The sequence below is a fragment of the Esox lucius genome, chromosome 11 (assembly GCF_011004845.1).
Source record: "Esox lucius isolate fEsoLuc1 chromosome 11, fEsoLuc1.pri, whole genome shotgun sequence".
Lineage (NCBI taxonomy): Eukaryota > Metazoa > Chordata > Actinopteri > Esociformes > Esocidae > Esox > Esox lucius.
Window position 1 is genome coordinate 36,500,147 of NC_047579.1, and position 20,036 is coordinate 36,520,182.

The 20,036-nt window shown below is 43.1% G+C and overlaps 1 protein-coding gene across 2 annotated transcripts; it reads left to right on the forward strand.

Annotated features, from left to right (window-relative positions):
- Window positions 1-2,147: 2,147 nt before the first annotated feature.
- On the forward strand, window positions 2,148-18,933 carry pdgfbb (platelet-derived growth factor beta polypeptide b). Of its 2 annotated transcripts, none has more exons than XM_013135903.3 (7): window positions 2,148-3,064; window positions 11,613-11,709; window positions 12,800-12,871; window positions 13,586-13,779; window positions 15,549-16,539; window positions 16,645-16,810; window positions 17,007-18,933. In XM_013135903.3, exons 1-6 carry the CDS (start codon window positions 2,999-3,001, stop codon window positions 16,788-16,790), a joined length of 1,566 nt encoding a protein of 521 aa, XP_012991357.2. In that variant the 5' UTR covers window positions 2,148-2,998; the 3' UTR covers window positions 16,791-16,810; window positions 17,007-18,933. The 2 variants fall into 2 exon arrangements, with proteins under 2 accessions (XP_012991357.2, XP_012991358.2); XM_013135904.4 differs by lacking the exon at window positions 2,148-3,064 and adding an exon at window positions 8,902-8,993 and having other exon boundaries at window positions 11,613-11,705; window positions 17,007-18,931.
- Window positions 18,934-20,036: the final 1,103 nt, after the last annotated feature.

Consider the following 20,036-nt stretch of genomic DNA (forward strand, 5'->3'; position numbering starts at 1 on the left):
AGGCCTAACGACACCACTGGCTAGAACCCTTTTGGTTTTCATGTAGAACATTTTCTAAAGAACGTTCTCCATACAACACAAAAGGGTTCCATCTGTAACCAATAACGGTTCTACATGAGAACGAAATGAGATAAACAGACAAAGAACCCTTCTGGAGCCCTTTTTGTATAACAGTGTGAAATAATCAGGATCTAGTGAAATGAGAGTTCAGCCTTGACACATTTTAGTGGCTCATCCAAACTTGACCTATGTTCCTCTCTGCAGAACCACAATGTTTCGCTGAACGCTTTACAATCAAACCAATTCCTCTGACACCCACATGTCCTCCATGAGCCTCAGAGCAAAATGCCAAACACAGTCGCTTCTCTGTCTGGGAGCAATGCACATTTCCTCCCTGACAGCAATGTATTTTTTTCCCCTGGCAATTTACAGCAAAGCACTGTATTATTTTCCTATTAAATTAATGACATACTTATCCAATGATCTTTGAATGACATCAAGTTGTGTGGTGTATCCCAACACTTACTGAAGCTCGCATTTTTTTTTGTGGCTGAAACTTCCTTCCCACTGTTCTTTTACTCGCTACTTTGGTTCTCTGTTACTTTATTTTCTTTTTCATTACTTTGTAAATGGTCTTATACAAATAGTTCTATCAGCTTGTTAGCTATATTTTCCATCCATGATTCTGTCTCCCTATTCTTTACATTTGACAGACAATTTCATACAAACACATCCAGACACTTCAATACAAAGTTAATTCTACACGCCTAAGTTTAAGCTTCCTGGGTCACAGACAGTGTTGTCCGGAAATGTTACCTAAACATGAGATAGGAAAGGTCAGGTGTATAATAATAATGGTAATAATGGTAAAGGACAGGGACCACAGTCAGCACCTCATATGTTTGATGATGCAGGAAATGGCACTGTTGTATGCATTGGCCTAGTGTATCTCCGTTCTGTGCTGAGGCCCATTTGGCTGTGGGCTCAGTCCTCGTTAAAGGAACCGATCTCTGTCCTCTTTTAGTTAAGAGACAAGTCAGGTCTCTTTGTCTACATTACCTTTGAATGAAGACTCAGCTCTTTTGCCAACAATTTCCATTGCACTCTGGGTAGATGCAGTGAAAGCCAAGCCATCACAACCTGTCTTCGGACAGCTAAGGACAAAACTGCAAGGAAAAAAAAAAAACACAAGCTAAAGGTTTGCATTCAGTAAAAAAAAAAAAAAGTATCATGTCTAAAAGCACCCGTATTCACTAATACTAAGTTCAGCTTGAATTATGTGGTAACCGAATAAATTGATTGATTTAATTAATGATTAATAACTGCCCTAATAAAACACCCATAGATCAACAAGACAATAATGTATGAGTGATAGACCTCCCAAAACCTTAATTTCTATTAACATTAACTACATCACACCGGCTCAGATGCAGATGTTTACACCTTATCAGTACTTATCATTAATGTATTGGTTTCAATGTTATGTTCACTTATGACATTGTTTCCTGTTTATTCTCAATCAATAGCTTTGATGTTCTAATTCTCTAGATTTGTTTGAACTGAACGCAAAGTCAATTTTTATTCACTGTAGTCTCTAACACTATTTTCACCCAGCACCTGGGACTATATCCGTTTTCTAAGTCTTTGTTCTACTGATTTTAAAATAGACTGTCCGAAATTAATCTTACTGACTTTTTCTTAATAAAATATATGTGATTAAATACTGAAGTGTTGAAATTGCATGACTTTTAAGAGGAGTTTTAAATGGACAAACCAAACTTGCTTTTTCTGTTACACTGAATAATTCAATGAATTAATTAATTCGTTCATTTCGATTTTTAAACGTGTCTTTATACAACCCAGCTACAGTGGTTTTTAACAATTCAGAGAGGTATCTCAGTAATTGTTTTAAAGTAGCCTACTTAAAATATTTTGCACTAAGTGTATGTAGTACCTAACATTTATGCTAAAATAACAATAACCCATAGCAATAACTCACACGAGACATTTATCTCAAGATGCAGAGGTCAGTTTCTAGTCATGAACATTATGGCCCTGCCTTCAGGGGGCGGGCGAGATACTGTTCTAACCCGAGGAAAGCTGCTCCTCTGTTCCTCACCGTTAGCGGCGTAATCAGGAGAGAACAGGACAGACGCGCACCGCGCCACAGAGAGCTTTGGATATTGATAAGAAGCGGACGGCAAACAATATTGTAGGCTATACCACAATTGTGTTTCGATTCATAAAGAGGGTACTGGGCGTTATAAAAAAAGAAGAACGTCGTGTAGACTGCAACCCGTGGAAAAGGCGAAGAAAGGGGGATTTTAATCAATTTACGGAGTTTTGATGTCTCGAGGGATAACATAACATATAGGCTACTAGCGTGTTTTTTATTAATCTAATCTAGATCATTTCTGGTTGGGAGGCTTTTTCCTTAACAAGGAGGGAATCGATTGTTCTCAGGATGCGTTTGTCAATATTTTTTTTGGGACGGTTGGGGCAATGTAATCGTTTTTTTTTAATTATTATTTTTGAGAATAAACTCACAGGCTCTATATAACATTGATTGTTTTACATTCACACCAGGAGTTTGAAATTCGACCGGCGCCTTACAAAATACAAAATTCTACGTAATACCAAACAATCTGAGAATATTGTGCCAACTTCTTGAGATTGTTTGGAACACTTATTTGGATTTAACACACACTTTCAAGATGGTCCAACTAGTGTTCCGGAAAGTCTCCTAGACTGGACCCACAAGCTGTGAATGCAACTTCGATCTGGGTGGACGTTTTAAGTGGGAAGCTTATCATTAAGTACAATTGGTAATTCGCTGGATAATTTCCTAGAGACGACGGTGTGGGTGTCTGCGCTCAAGGCGAGGAGTTCCAGTTCCACAGAACGAGCCGCTGTCCCCGCGCCTAGTGCTGAGGAGAGAGTCTCGTGCTGTTTCCATAAATGCTTGGTCCATCGCGGAGAATAAAGCCTCCGGAGCAAGATGAGCTCGTTGCTTTGGGTTCAGCTCGCGTTGCTTGCGGGGTGTATGCGTTTAGTGGACGCCGAGGTAAGCCATATTGCTGACTTCAAACTGACCTTTCAATAGTACATTGCCAAATAAAGATTTTCTTAGCACATATGATATGTTTGTTTTCCGTTTGCATGAAGGCGTTTTTGTGTTAAATTTCACAGTGAACAGTTAAATTCGATTCCATTGTTGAGCATACATGACATTAGGTTCCAATTATAGACCATTGTTGAATGCTGGGGTCATTGTATTTTAACAATGTGTGCGCTCTCTGTGCGCCTGTGAAAACCTGTGCACTCTATAAACACGAATCGGCAAATTGTTAAACATTCAATAAAGGTTTGTACAGAAAAAGCACACATCCCTCACACTACAACTTATTACAGTATGGTCATATGATCTATAAAAAAAACACCATAATGTGTTATTACCAAGTAAATGGGACGTATAGTAATTAGACTGTGCTTGTCTTGTAAGGTGAACTGCTCTCATTCCAAACCACACCTTCTGGCAGCACACCTCATGGTTTTTAATGCATCTATTTTAAATCTTGTTAAAATCGCCCCAAGTTTAGGCCTTGACTTTAGACCTTCAGGGTCTGCTTGGCCAGGTAGCTGTTGAACTAGTACAGCGCAAGACAATTTAACACTGATTCCCGGGGCAAAAAATATGGAACGTTCACGACCACATAACTCCAGAACCCCGCAGGGTGGGTCCACGTGCGCCTGATCAACAAGGCCCTGTTCTGCTCCAGATGTCCAAATTGTATGGCTCTCATAAACCTGTCAATAAACGACATACATGAGTGAAGGCCATGTAAAATCTCAGACCCATCCTGGAACATGCCTGGGGCTGCTGTAAGCCAGTGATGGTGTGTGTGTGTGTGTGTTTGTCCAAAGGATATTTGACAGGTGAGCATTAGGATGAGTAGTGGTAACAGCAACAGATAACCATAAATCATTCTGACGTTACTGCTGATTCCTCAAAGCACACATTACAATTCTTACATGTTCTTGTCATGAAATATTGAGTTGAGGTCCTTAAAACAGACAATGAACATTACAAAAAAAAAGGGGGTCGTATTTCAAAGGAATCGATTCAGTACACTTTGTATCATAACATACACAGCAGCAAGCATCCCAAAAACAGTAGTCATATTTGCCAGGAATTGATTCAGTGCACATTGTATCATAAGATACACAACAAATGTCCCAAAAACAGGAGTCATATTTGGCAGGAATCGATTCAATGCACATTGTATAATAAGATACACAGCAAGCATCCTTAAAGTTCCTTCCCCAACATGATGTCATGTAACACTTGTTACAGGCATTGTGATTCACGCCAAGGTGGTCCTTGTTCCCTAATGGCCACTACCGTTGTCGGCACCATTCCCTAGCAACAGAGCTACAGGTCCACACATTAGTTAATTAATTAACAGAACTGCAGTAAGACTACAGTAGATATTATAACACTGGCCTTGTCATATTTGTTCCAAAGGTCGCAGCCAAAACTTTGAGTGAGGCGGCTTTCAGTCCAAATTGACCTTCAGCCGCTGAACTTTGGAAGCTGTCGATACTTTTAAGAAAACCGTCTGTATTTTACTATTGTTTATTGTACAGTACATTTCTAAAGAAACTATTTTTGAGTTCCTTCCATTTTCTTTCTAACTTGCACTATTACAGTTGTAAAAACACCTTAAGATACCTTAATTGTGTAAAAAAAAAAAAAGAGTAGTATATACAGTAAATTATGTGATTTGATTTGAGACAAAGCACTTAGTGTATGTGCGCTGTTACAATATCCACATGGAGAAATTAACATTTAAACAGAGTGAAATGCAGCACACCTTCTTTGTTGGTTTCCTTGAAACTATTCATCAGAGCGACGACTTCCTCTAGTAGGTTTTTCCCCCCCAGCGCTGCCAGCGTTGTGTGTCGTCTACCACATTTGTCATATCGCAGTCAAGACAGGGCCTTTGAAAACTGGCAGTTGAGATTAAATACAATTCAGTAAGTTTTCAGTCTTCCATCCATCCTCCCAAATTACATTTTCTGTGTACGTGCCTGCTTGTTAGCATATGAGTTGCAATATAATGTCTTTGAGGTATATCAGGGAATTCCCTCAGTAAACTACATCCTGCAGTCTAAGTGTGTGTACAGCTGGTTTGAACATCAATGTGTTTGTGTCGGTGTGTGTGTGTGGGGTTGTGTGTGTTTGTGTGCTACGTGAGGGTGTGTGTTAGCTTTTTAAAGATATCTATAAACCATGCTTTAGCGTGCACATAGGCCTCTTCTTAGACATCGTTTTAGGGACTGCTATAGGCAATTCCACACAAGGAGGAAAAAAGAGATTTGCTGTCCCAGTTTGTTCTGTAAATTCTCAGACCTGAACATCAAAAGGAAGAATATTTGCTATGCTTAACAAACCAGTTGCAAACTAAATTGACCTAAGCCATATTTGATATCATAAGGAATATAATGACATCCAAAAATTGCCAGTATCATGTACAAACCTCATAGGATCATAGAAACTGTCTAAGACCTAAAATGGACAGTTTTCATACTTTCTCAAATGTAAAGAGCATATTGTCCATCACAACGAAGTTCAATGTGAGAATTGTCAAAGCTACCTGAGATATGAAAATCATTTTTCTGTCTTCCATGGCACGGAATTGGCCCGTGTCTCTGCAGTCTGCACATGTTCACGAGTGTGTGAGTGGGTTTGCGTGTGCGTTTGTGTGTTTGTGTTTGCAGGCAGTCAGCAAAACTAGACCCGTAATTATGTATCATTACTCTTCACCTCTCTACCTCCTATAGCATGTACCTGGCATTCCTCAGCTCAGCCCACTTCCTCTTAAATATAACTCCGGCTTTGGCCCAAATTGCAACCTTTTTCCTTTTTAGTGTACTGGTTTTACTACCCATAAAGCTCTGGTCAGAGGTTGTTCACTGTGTGTGATGGAAAGAAAAAGGGTGCTGTTTTTGGACAATGCTGTTTCCAGCCCAATCAGAGAGCTGGATGAAAAAATTGCCTGATCAGCATTCTGACCAGGCTTGGATTTTCGTCATTTGAGGGGCAAGGCCATTTGGCCATTTGGTCTTTGGTGTCATAAAAATGTCTAGGGCACCAAGGCCACACGCCAGGGCACAAAGGCCATTGAGTGAAATATAAGTATTTGGAGCATACAAATGAACAACTTGAATTGTTAATAAGAACAATAAACCAGGCAAGCCTATTTCAGCCAGCCCGCAATAGAAAGTATTCAAACTCGGGTCCCCCACATGAAAGGCTGTGTCACTAACCACTACACCACAGAGCCGTACATTCAACAGGTGTCAGTATATCCTCTTGTGTCTATCCTAAATCCTCTTTTGCCACCGGCCGTTTTAACAGCTAATTGGCCATTCGTGAATGACATTGATACAATAACTATTAATAAAGGTGACACTAACTAAGTTTTTCATCAAGTGAAAAGATGAGAGAATTGTGGAATCTACCAGAAACAGTTTTATTGAGGCCCAGAAATTAAATTAATAAATGTTGTTGCTCTCAATAGATTCAAACATTGGTCTTGCACGTGAGAGGATCTGTCTTTAACCACTACACCACGGCATTACACATTTCAGTAATTACTAGACACATTTCAGTAATTACTAGACACATTTCAGTAATTACTAGACACCATTGAGCATTGTGTTAAACTGACTAACGTTTCTTATGTTTACCTCCACCACAAATAGCATCTATGAACTGTATAGCTTTTGCCACTGGACGTTTTAACAGCTTATTGGCCAGTAATAGGCTTATTTTCCATGCCAGAACTTTTCCATGCCAGAAACAGTCGCAATATAACCGTATACAGTTTTAGTTAAGGCTTAATATAATGTAACTACTGTATGTTGTAGCTAGCAAATGTGTTTGTCTATCCTGACCCAAAATGCACGCACAGATGGGAAAATCCACCAGAAACAGTTGCAGTATAACCGTAATCGTAGTGTTTTATTTCAGGCTTACTACAATGTAGATACTGATGGCTTGAGACCACGAAGTTTTCATCTATACCAGGGGTGGGGCAATATTTTTTACTGGGGGGCCACATTGACAATGCCAGATAGCATCGTGGGCCAGATTACTTTTTTAACCAACATGCCGAAAAAACGCACAACATAGCTAACTTGCATATTATTTTTATGCATATGTATTTTCCATGCAACACCGTTTTCATAATTGAACTTAAATCACTTTAACAATGTTTTTTTTATTATTATTTTCTGTTATTATGGCAGGCAAAGGACTAAAAAATCCCTTTTTAGGATTATTACTCAACAGAAATGTTGCAACACATATTTGCCTTAAAACTTAGCTTTTAACTCAACAGAGTAAGCTACATTACATAAGGTATAGTGTATAACAGTTATTAGGGCATACTATGAAATCACTTCTGAAGATTTTCACTCAAAGCAAATGTTGGTATAATTGCCGTCATCTAACTTCATACAGTATATTTTTTGTACTACGTGCTTTTAACGACAGCGATTCCAGCAGCGCAGACCCAAGAAATCCACTTTTAGGGCTACTCACTCTTTATGAACAGGAGAGCCTCGTATGGGCGTTGACAAGTGAGGTGAAGTCAGGAGTCATTTCTGTTGAAGCAGTGTGCGGTTGTTTTGAATAAGTGTGCGGTTCTGTTGAAGCAGTGTGCGGTACTGCTGCAAGATGTTCATCAGTGAGGCTGCATCTGCGACTGTTTTTGTATTTCGCTGACAGTTTTTGTATTTCGCTGCATGCTTGCTCTGGAAGTGCCTCTGCAAATTGTACTCTTTAAAAACTGTGACGTTAGATTAACATATTAAGCAAGTTGCTTTACCTGCGACATCTGCAAATAAATATTTTCCTGTCAATAGTTTTTTAAATACCCTTGCTTTCGTTATCTACTTTTCTTAGGATAATTTCCAGATCATTTCTAGCCATCAATTGCGTAGTACGTACAAATGATAACTTCCGCGCGTGTGGTGCGGGTCCCTACGTATCATAGCAACGCAAATACCTTGTTTCAACTTCAAGGTATTTTAAACAGACAGTATACTGCTGTACTTATCACTGGGAGTGCCACGGGAATTTAATTTGAAAATAAATAAATATGGAACAGTAAATAAAGTAACGTAATCTGCGGACCTTGTCAGGTGTTTTTTATTTTGTATTATTTTAAGTTTTGGATGTGTCGCGGGCCGGATAGAATGACTTCCGGCCCGGCGGCCGAATCTTGCCTAGGTCTGGTCTATACGGTATAATTCATAATGCCTACTTTGCTTTGCCTGTGAGAAAATACGAACGCAGTACCTAAAGTTCACAATTCCCTTTTCTAACCACTACGCTATTTAAACAAGGAAAACTAAGCCAATCAGGCAGTCACTCACTCAGTAAGAGACATGCTCTTGGCCGGCCCCGCTTACGCAGACCGGCAAAAAACAACAACAACACATACACTTTTTAGTATCATACTTTGAATAATAATCTATTATAACTGACATGGTCTTTCCGCATAAAAAGTTCAGTTATCATGTTTTAATCCTTGCAGTTACATCTACTCCTCATTTTTTTTGTAGATTCTGGAGTTTCATTACATGCATTCACATGAGGACGACAAAGAAGCAATGGTATTGACCATTTAAGTTAAGGCTATAGCTATTGACCAATTACGTTAAGGCTAGCTAGCCAGAAGGCTAACTTTACCTCAGAACACAAAAGTAAACATCACAATCACCTGCGCTAATGAGCACGATCAAAATAAACAGTTTTCGAAACAAGTCATTTAATTTTTTAATGTTGAGTGATGTCAAACCTAACGTTGCCTCTCGGTGCTTTCAAAAAGCGTTCAGGTGTATTCTCTCACTCGGAGGTCGGAACCTTCCCACCTCCCATTTGCTCATGAACGCACCTTCCAAAACGGAGAGGTTTGATTCAGGTAAGCCCTAAATAAGTCCGATAACTAGCTAGCTTGCTTACCTGCATGTAGTCCGTTCTTGCAAACTTACAAACAAAAAACCTACTGTTTACACCGAAATTTTGACAGTGGCCGGGGCACTAAGGCCATCGTGGCCGTAGGGCTTACAATGATGTTCGAGGCTTCACGGCCAGAGCGAAGTGAAATTCCTACGCTGATTCTGACTGTATTCCAAAATATTCCAAAATACATTGACTATAGATTCTAGAGCATTCTGACTTTAGATTTTAAAACATTCTGACTTTAGATTCTAAAAGACAGTGACTATAGATTCCAGAAGACACTGGCTGAAGATTCAAGAATAAAGTGACTTTAGACTTCAGAAGACAATGACTATTGATTCTAGACGACACGAACTGTAGATTCCAGAGCACACAGACTGTAGATTACAGAATACACTAACTATAGATACTAGAAGTAACGGGCTGTAGATTACAGAATACACTAACTATAGATACTAGAAGTAACGGGCTGTAGATTCCAGAGGACAGTTACTATAGATTCAAGGAGACAAATACTACAGATTCCAGAACACACTGACTGTAGATTCTAGAAGACACTGAATAGGTTCCAGAAGACACTGTAGATTTTTGAGGACACTGACTGTATATCGCAGAAGACACTATCTGTAGGTTTCAGAACACACTTACTGATCCAGAAAGAACTCAGATGCTGATTTGCTTGTGTGTGTGACAGAGAGATATTTAGTGTTGTAATATAGGGCTGACCAATTAGGACAAGGCGGACATTTTGACTAGGTTATGACAGGGTGAGGTTTCAGTATGTGTTTGGTTGTGATTTTAGACGTGTGTGTTTACAACATTCAGAGGACCATGTGTTTATGTATTCCATCTAAGTGTGTACAATATCTGTTTACTTCGGGTTTGTTTAACTGTTTCCAGGGGTGAAGTGTTTATTCCATTTTTCCTGCGCAGACAGAAATCTGCATGACAGCTCAGACAAAAATGGCTGTGACAGCGACCACTCCATGAACAAAGGCCCAGACCATAATAAGCATCTAGCACCATTATGTGTGACCCAAAAGTCACCCTTTTGAATTGCACTGTAAAGGGAATAGGGAGTAATTTGGGCCTCAGACTGTAGTGAAATCAGACTTACCAAAGTATCTGTCAGCTGTTCATCTACTGCTCAGTTGAAGCATCTGGCCAGTTGAAGATAACATAAAATACTTCTACCAAGCAAGATAATCTGACAGTCACTGTTTGACTTCACAATGGATTATATTCCATAAATGTTCAGAGGTATTAAGAACTGTACGGTCTGATTTCTGGTTTATTTTTAGTATTTATGAATATATAAGAGATATATTCAATTGAATATCTCCACTGTCTGCATTTTGATAGAAAGTACACATCAATTTGGAAGCGAAAATAAGCTGTCTTACATGTCTGATCTGGTCTGTAAGCGTCAAGCTTTACAGCAAAGTGTTGACTTTAACACTGAAAAGCAAGGAGAGCCATGGAGACACCGAAACAGAGAATGTGTAACCCTCTCAGTGTTAATCTAATGCCAGAGATGTCAACTGCCATGGAGACACCGAAACAGAGAATGTGTAACCCTCTCAGTGTTAATCTAATGCCAGAGATGTCAACTGCCATGGAGACACCGAAACAGAGAATGTGTAACCCTCTCAGTGTTAATCTAATGCCAGAGATGTCAACTGCCATGGAGACACCGAAACAGAGAATGTGTAACCCTCTCAGTGTTAATCTAATGCCAGAGATGTCAACTTAATTCAGGGCCTTTCCTTTTGAATTACTTTCTGCAGTGTCTTACAAAATTGGGGAAAAAGTAACGTTGTACATGTTCATTATGAGTCTTGTTTCAATTATGGCTTCTTCCTTGTCTGAGGTGTGAATATAACCAAAGGAGCCGCACCCTCGTTTTCTGGTGACGGGCAACTTAATTCCCGGGCTTTATCTCCAAAGGCTCTCCCAGTCTTGAAACAAACAGGAGACCCATGTTCTTGGAATTTCAAACCCAGTCGGTCACACGAACAATAGCACCAGACTGACTAAGAGTTTATATGCCCATACAACTTATTTCCCCTTTATTCATCCTTCCTTCCATTATCCTTCTGATGTCCAGCTCTCCTCCTCCTCCTCCTCCTAGTCCTCCTCCTCCTCTCAGTCAGCCCATCCCCCACAACTTCCTGAGCTCTTCCTGACTCCTGTGACCCCTAAGTGTTAGCAGATGAGGTGACACAAGGCCAATAGTCATTCACTCTTAGTGGCCATTGTGAGTCCAAAGCGGCCATTTCCTTCATCCTCTTGTTCAATTAATGTTCAGTGGAGTAAGTTGGGTATAAGCTAACCCTAACCCTCACCTACCTCCACGTCGTTCCGCCACCGATGCTGTTGAAGTCCAACTCCGGAAGCTGAGAAACTGTCTGATCTGGGGGTATTCATTTATGTATTTTCTAATGCAATTTGTTGTTCCTCTCTCCCAATCTCTTTCTCTCTCTCTTTGTCTCTCTGTCTCCCTCTTGTTCTCTCTCTGTCTCCCTCTTGTTCTCTCTGTCTCCCTCTTGTTCTCTCTCTGTCCGGCTGTTTCTTACAGGGAGATCCTCTGCCTCCAGGGCTGGTGGAGCTGGTTAGGAACAGTCCAATCTCTTCCATAGAGGACCTGCAGCTGCTGCTGTTCAGTGACTCCGTAGGTAAAGATCTTTGTAATAAACAGATTCTTGCTCTGCTATGCTGATTCTCAGTATGCAGTGCGTGACTTTTGGCAAATACTTTATTCTAAGCAACCAACAGCCATCAATGCATGCATATTATGGGTGGCCCTGGGAATCAAACCTACATTCCTGGCATTTCAAGCAAAATGCTATACCATCACACCACAAGCCAGGCATCACGAACAGCTACCGACTAACCAGATCAACTGCAAAGGGAAACACAGGAAGCATTGTCTTGTGTGGCCCATATTTAATTCCAGACAGTGACTGGCTCACAGACGGAATGACAGACGAATGGTCTGACCCACAGAGGCAGAAGGATAGACATAGGTCAGATGGAACTTTTAAATAAACAAATAGGGCCGAGATTGTATTTTCCATGCTTGCAAAGATTGGACACAGTAAATACCATCGACAGTACAAACATAATGAGATGAGGAAAACAAAGGGCTTTCATCATCTCCAGTTTTTAAAACATACAGTCATGAGGTCATCTGGACAGATGCACATCCAGACATAAACAGAGAGATACACAACTTACTACTGCTACTACTGCTATTACTACTAATACTACAACAACTACTGCTACTCCTTCTACTACTAATACTATTACTACTGCTGCTACTACTACTATTACTACTAATACTATTACTACTGCTACTCCTACCACTACTACTACTACTACTACAATTACTACTAATAATATTAATATGCATACATACATAAACACACACAACCCCAGGTAATTGTTTTGTCAGGTTTCACCAAACCTACGGGGACGTCTGGCCCCCACATGCACACATAGACCTGGATCACACACACACACGCACGCACACACACACACACACACACATGCACACACATGCACACACAGACCTGGATCACACACACACGCACACATAGACCTGGATCATACACACACACACACACACACGCACGCACACATAGACCTGGATCATACACACACACAAACACACACACACACACACACACACGCACCCATTAAAGTCAATCAAGAAATCAGCTTATTGGGTCTGTGACTAATTTGGAGTGTATTGTTTTGTTTCAGATGAAGATGATAGTTTATTTCTCAGTGGTCAGCAGTCCAACAACACCAGCAACAGATTGCCAAGGAGTCTGGGTAAATGAACCTCTCTTCTGTTTCTTTCTTGACCTCATCTTGTTGCATATTTGGGGTCCTAAACTGTCATCAATCCACTCTGTAATCAGGATTCAGAAATGTGGGAAATACAAGTCAAAAACATTTTGAGCTGCTCTGCCTGATTCATGCTATGCCTGAAATAAACTCTTTAGACTGAAATGTAATCACTGTTTCGGAAATCACCCTTTAGACCTTGTTTAGGTGCAATCTGTGGTTAGGGAAATCACATTTTAGACCAGGGTTAGCTTAAATCTGTGTCATCAACTTTTTGACCAGGATTAGGTTTAATGATAATTTACCATAGATTCCTTAGATGATAATTTATATGATTTAGTGATAAACCCAAATTCTATAATGGACACATCCATTCTTTGTCCCAAGTCTATGCATCCACTATTACCCTGTCAATCGGTCTTGTAGACTTGCTTGGTTTTTGGACAGCTGTATCTAATCCTGAATACATTGCACACTGCACAATGTGCATTGTGGCCTAAAGCGATGCCAACATATTTTGTGATTCGTCCTATATTTGCTGAACAAGCACCTGTGTGAAGTGTGAACTCCATTACACTGCAGACAGGGCCTCCACAGCATGCATTAAGACAAGTGTTTTTCTGAGTACTGAGTGGCGCCTGAGGCTTTATTAGCTAACTCCCACATGGTTACACTGAACGGTGTCTCTGTCTGTGCCAGACGCCCAACCGGCCCAGCAGGCCCTGTGTAAGGTGAGGACTGAGGTGACGGAGGTGACCCGTGCCATGTTGGATCGGAGCAACGCCAACTTCCTGTTGTGGCCCCCTTGTGTAGAAGTGCAGCGATGTTCCGGCTGTTGCAACTCCAAGAGCCTGCAGTGTGTCCCTGTTGTGGTGCACACCAGACACCTGCAGGTACCTATACCCTCCCACACACACACCCAACACCTGTAGGTACCTATACCCTCCCACACACATACCAGACACCTGCAGGTACCTATACCCTCCCACACACACACCCGACACCTGTAGGTACCTATACCCTCCCACACACACACCAGACACCTGCAGGTACCTATACCCTCCCACACACACACCAGACACCTGCAGGTACCTATACCCTCCCACACACACACCAGACACCTGCAGGTACCTATACCCTCCCACACACACACCAGACACCTGCAGGTACCTATACCCTCCCACACACATACCAGAAACCTGCAGGTACCTATACCCTCCCACACACACACCCGACACCTGTAGGTACCTATACCCTCCCACACATACATCAGACACCTGCAGGTACCTATACCCTCTCCCACACACACACCAGACACCTGCAGGTACCTATACCCTCTCCCACACACACACCAGACACATGCAGGTACCTATACCCTCCCACACACACCAGACACCTGCAGGTACCTATACCCTCCCACACACACACCAGACACCTGCAGGTACCTATACCCTCTCCCACACACACCAGACACCTGCAGGTACCTATACCCTCTCCCACACACACACCAGACACCTGCAGGTACCTATACCCTCCCACACACACACACCAGACACCTGCAGGTACCTATACCTTCCCACACACACACCCAACACCTGTAGGTACCTATACCCTCCCACACACACACCAGACACCTGCAGGTACCTATACCCTCCCACACACACATCAGACACCTGCAGGTACGTATACCCTCCCACACACACCAGACACCTGCAGGTACCTATACCCTCCCACACACACACACACCAAACACCTGCAGGTACCTATACCCTCCCCCACACACCAGACACCTGCAGGTACCTATACCCTCCCACACACACACACCAAACACCTGCAGGTACCTTTACCCTCCCACACACACACCAGACACCTGCAGGTACCTATTCCCTCCCACACACACACCAGACACCTGCAGGTACCTATACCCTCCCACACACACACACCAGACACCTGCAGGTACCTATACCCTCCCACACACACACCAGACATCTGCAGGTACCTATACCCTCCCACACACACAACAGACACCTGCAGGTACCTATACCCTCCCACACACACACCAGACACCTGCAGGTACCTATACCCTCCCACACACACACCAGACACCTGCAGGTACCTATACCCTCCCCCACACACACCAGACACCAGCAGGTACCTATACCCTCCCCCACACACCAGACACCTGCAGGTACCTATACCCTCCCCCACACACACCAGACACCTGCAGGTACCTATACCCTCCCCCACACACCAGACACCTGCAGGTACCTATACCCTCCCACACACACACACCAAACACCTGCAGGTACCTATACCCTCCCACACACACACCAGACACCTGCAGGTACCTATACCCTGCCCCACACACACCAGACACCGGCAGGTACCTTTACCCTCCCACACACACACACACACCAGAAACCTGCACACAACCAGTTATACACCCATAGTCATTTAGCAGACTTTCTTATTCAGGGCAATGTCTTGCTCAAGGGCACAGCCACAGTATACTCTGTTGGATAAGGGTTTCACACCTGTGACATTTCAGTTCCTGTCCCTACACTCTAAACACAAAGCCAGCTGCCACCCAAAATGTGCCATAATGTTGTTTCACCACAGAGTTGTTCCACACACTAATATCCCTCTCCTTGCTCCTCGCCAGGTGATGAAGATTCAGTACATAGAGAAGAGGCCCATCTACTCCAAAGCCATCGTCTCAGTCCACGACCATGTGGAGTGTCGCTGCCATCCCGCCCCACGCCCCCCGCCCCCCACCAAGAAGAAGCCGACACCCCGCCGGCCGCATAAAGACAACCGAGTGGAGGGGCATTCAGCCAAAACCCAGACCAAGGAGGAGCTGCACCGCGAGGACGAGCTGAAGCACAACCAGCGCCACCGTCTGGAGGACATGCTGGACCAGCCCTCGAAACACAGGAACACCTCCTCAGAACCAGGGGAGCAGAAAGACGGGTTGGAACGTGACGAGGTGGGTGCTCAGTGGGTCCGCAACGCTACCAGGCCGCTGGGGGCCAAAGAGCGGACAGAACTGGAACTGGGGGGCGACAGAAGCGTTGTCGACGACGACACAACCCTGTCGTTGACCAACGTTGACCACACAAAGAGAAACCGGGAGGAGGCACGAGGGGACTCGCTGTTTGACGTTGCAGAGGGAGACGTCAGGCTACGCGGTGGTCTGGGTCTTGGGGAGACGGGAGGGGACTGGGTGACACAGACCCCACCGCCACGCACCCACACATCAAAGCTACAGCAACAAGGGGACAACTCCTCCGCAGAGGAAATCCATAGGATGCATGAGAGCAAAGAGGGAGCCAGTCAGGGACTGGAGCAGCAGCTCAGTCCCACGGAAGAAACCAACCAGCGTGCCGAGAGCAGATTCAATCCCAGCCAGGAAGCCGATCAAAGACGTAACGACAATGAGACCCCCGAGTCAGGAGGGAAGCTGCGGCACACGCTCCTCGAGGAGCAGCAAAGGCTGGAGGAGGAGAGGAAGGAACTGTTGTTGCTCCACAGGAGGCTGGACGAGGAGAAGGAGCACCTGAGACAACAGAAAGAAGAGGAGCGACAGCAGAATCCGCAGCACCATCGGCCTCATCATAAACTTCCTCTGACACCATCCACTGCGCCGACACCAGGTAGGTGTGTCCGTGTCTTGAGGTATTTTTATAGGACAGCCATTGTGACTGAGAGTTTGGACTTAACCCAAACTTTTCTGTCTTCCGTTCACCTTGTCCTTCCAGGCACGATGTCACCCACCTCGACGCAAGCACGGTCTACCACGGCTGGTCCCCGGCCCCCTGTACGGCCCGGACCACCGAGGAAGAGAACGAGGAAGAACAACCGCAGGCGAATCAGCAAGGCAGCCATGAGAGCAATGCTGATGTAGGACTTACAGTCAGTGTGCAAGTAAGAAACGAATCAAACAGTTTGCTAACTCAAATACTGCCTGAACCATTACAGTACTTCGCGAAAATACATCAAATATTTTCTTAACACATTCCCATATGTTTTCAAAAAATGTATTAATTTAACAACAACTGCTTGAATGCTCACATATTTCTTTGCCAGGTTTTGAATATAACTTTGAATTTTTTTTTTTCAGTTTCTTAGTCTATTCACCCATTGAGTGATGCTGTAACGTTGCCCAGCGGTTTGTTTTCCTTCCTGTGAGTGAACATTAATGTGTCAGTGACCTGCTCATCCTACGGCCATGAGGTATTCCGTAATACTACTAATAAACGTGTCTGGTGAACCAGTAACCAACCCTTGTGACGGCGGGTCGAGAGCAGTGGGATGAACATGAGATTGTGCTGATCCCTCAACATATCTCTGATCCTGATAATATCTCCTGAAAGCAACCGGATGCTTCACCAGTCGGACGCTGGAACGTTCACAAGGAGACGGTGCGGTTGTTGGAATCATTGTTCTTGGAGATCCCTCTGTACTTGTTATTGAACAGTGCAGAAAACCACTTTGGTCCCCAGATGTCGAGTCTGGTTCAAAAATCTTTGTATGCTTTTCACTGTCATGGCTTATTGTGGTTCTTCGAGACCCGACCAGTGGGCTGATTCAGACTTGTAGAGAAATCCAAGACTAAAGTTCTTCCCTCTCAGTCCGAAAATATTTTCTATTATTAAGCAGACCATGTGAGCATGGTGAAGATGTGTTTTTGTTCAAAAAGACATTGACAAGACACCTTTCAACCAACTTTGCTTGCTGGGGAAGAAGACTGGCACACAAAAGATGTACCAAGGGGAGGACTGTGAGACCACAGCAATGGAAGGACAACAACAAATAAGGATGGGCCAACAATGACATTTCTATGAGCTCAGACTTCTGGATCGACGTATAGCGTTGACAGATCCGAGCGGTGTATTCATTATGATCAAGTGCTACTTCATCATGACATCAGCAAGGTCAGGGGTTCCCAGCCTAATCTGGTTACTGTACCACAAACTGAATTTCTTTCTGAAATGTCCCCCATTGCATTTCACCAGTTTCACCAGCCTGTGGTTTTATGAGTCTTCTCATGTACGCCTGTGAATAGGCCAAGTAGCCCCAGTATCTAGTACTCCTTGTCTTAAAACTCCTGCTTGAGAACCACTGATCTAGCCTATTCTTAGGGCACTAATTAAGGCAGGCACTGGAACTACAAAGTAAATATATTACAAGTTTTAGTAGTAACATGTAGAATCTTGTTTCCTGTATAAAACAAATATATATTTTATTTAATTCAATCTAAAACACTGGAATTCCACCAACAGCCATGTATACTCATTGTTTGGAAAAGGTTTTATACACTGGTCTGGGCAAGTGTGGCAGAACAATGCAAGGTGCTACTTCAATAGGCTAGTTGGATCGGGTCACATTGTCACGTCTGTCTTTAACCTTATTTATTCACCATTTCACAGTGGTCTCTGTCCTGTTTTTACTATCAATACAAACACTCCATATTAAGCATTTCCGGGGGCCAATGTCATTTCAACTGTACATGGACCGTGTGAGTCCAAAGAAAATATTTGAAAAGGGAATAAGTGTTGGTAGTAGCCTGCCATTCACTGAGTGTATGTATGATAGACAGATGATATATCTTTGTGTTGTTGTATAACTGTGTGTACGTGTTGTGAGGGTATTTTAGTAGACGAAGAGGCATCTGTGGATTTGATTACTAACACTATGAAACCAATTCCTTATTGACAACACTACTTGTCTGCAGAGTCAACAGTAAAATATGGACCATCATAGAGACTGACTCTGCATTTCTATATTTAGGACACACGGACAGACTGACTGACATACTGACAGACAAACAGCCCCCCCAGCTTAACATCTAAACTTACATTAAATTATTGAAAATGGGGCATATATCTCATAATGCCTGGTTTCAACTGTAATTTGTTATTGTCTTGTTTGTTATAAGTCATCCAAAAACTGAAAGTTGTGATATTTGACACTTAATGTAGATATGATTATAAAAAAGAAAACATGAAAAAGTGTACTTGGTTTGTGAACTGTTTCTGTTTGCCTTCTTTTTGTGATTAAAACAAGGACTTATTTTCTCCTTCAGATACATGTATGAGGTTGTATTCTCTTACAAAAACTGAATAGACTACGCCTAGTCCACAAACAGTAGTTGACTCGTGCTTGACATTCCAAATCTATCTTTATATATCTAATCTATGAATTTTTTTATTTTTATATCTCAGTTTGTGAGAGTTGGCTCGATTTAGAAATTTTTGTCTCAGAGCCAGTTGTGGGCTAACAAGACAGAGCGATAAGACTGTCTTACAGGGAGCCGAGAGAAACACAGACTAAGCAATTCAAAAAGCAACTCACAGAGGCAACGACTACAGGAAAGCATTAAGTTTGAACCGGGTGGGGGGGGGGTAGGGGGGGGCAGCACGTTGGTATTCTGACAGTGTTTTGGCGCTGATGAGAAAAAGGAGGCAGCAGCGTTTGAGCGACAGCAATCGTGGTGGTGGGTTGGGTTGAACTCTGGCACACCTCTTCATTCTGTGGTTTTCTCTACACCCTCACCCCTGGTTGACTTCTGGAAAGTACTGGCTCAGCTAAGCATCCCTCAGCCTGTCCTACCTACAGCAGAGCAGGCCTGCCTTGGCACTGGGTACGGAGCCTGTTTCTGCCACTGCCAAAGCCAGAATGTCCACAGCGATTCCACCGCTGTATAATGCAGTCCAAGCCAGGGTTCTCCAAACCCTGTCCGAGGGCCACGCAGACTTTTCACACGTTTGTTTCAACGCCGAAACGTCACACCTGATTAAAGCAGATGAGCAGTTGACTAATTCAATCGGGGCATGCTAGTTTAGGGTTAAAACAACACCATGAAACATCTGGGAGGTCCCGGGAGAGGATTGGCACACCCTGGTCCAAGATACCCATTCAATTACACAAGGCCCCCCTATGACAAATGCAAGACACATTTTTATACCGTCTCAATGTTTTTCACGTAGATGAGAGCAGAGACGGGCATTGACCCAACGGCCGTCCCTAACCAAGGTTCCTGCTGGTTCCAGCTGTCCTCTGACGGCTTCCAACAGCATGTCCTGGACAATAGAGCCGTAGGCCTGCTGTTAAACTCGCAGCTCTGTAACACTTTTAAACAGCACACCGT

Excerpts from the sequence above, each read along its gene's own strand:
- pdgfbb (XM_013135903.3), top strand. The coding sequence starts at position 2,999 with ATGAGCTCGTTGCTTTGGGTTCAGCTCGCGTTGCTTGCGGGGTGTATG. Across the intron at positions 12,872-13,585 it reads CAGATTGCCAAGGAGTCTGG|ACGCCCAACCGGCCCAGCAG; the intron begins GTAAATGAACCT and ends TGTCTGTGCCAG. Across the intron at positions 13,780-15,548 it reads TGCACACCAGACACCTGCAG|GTGATGAAGATTCAGTACAT; the intron begins GTACCTATACCC and ends GCTCCTCGCCAG.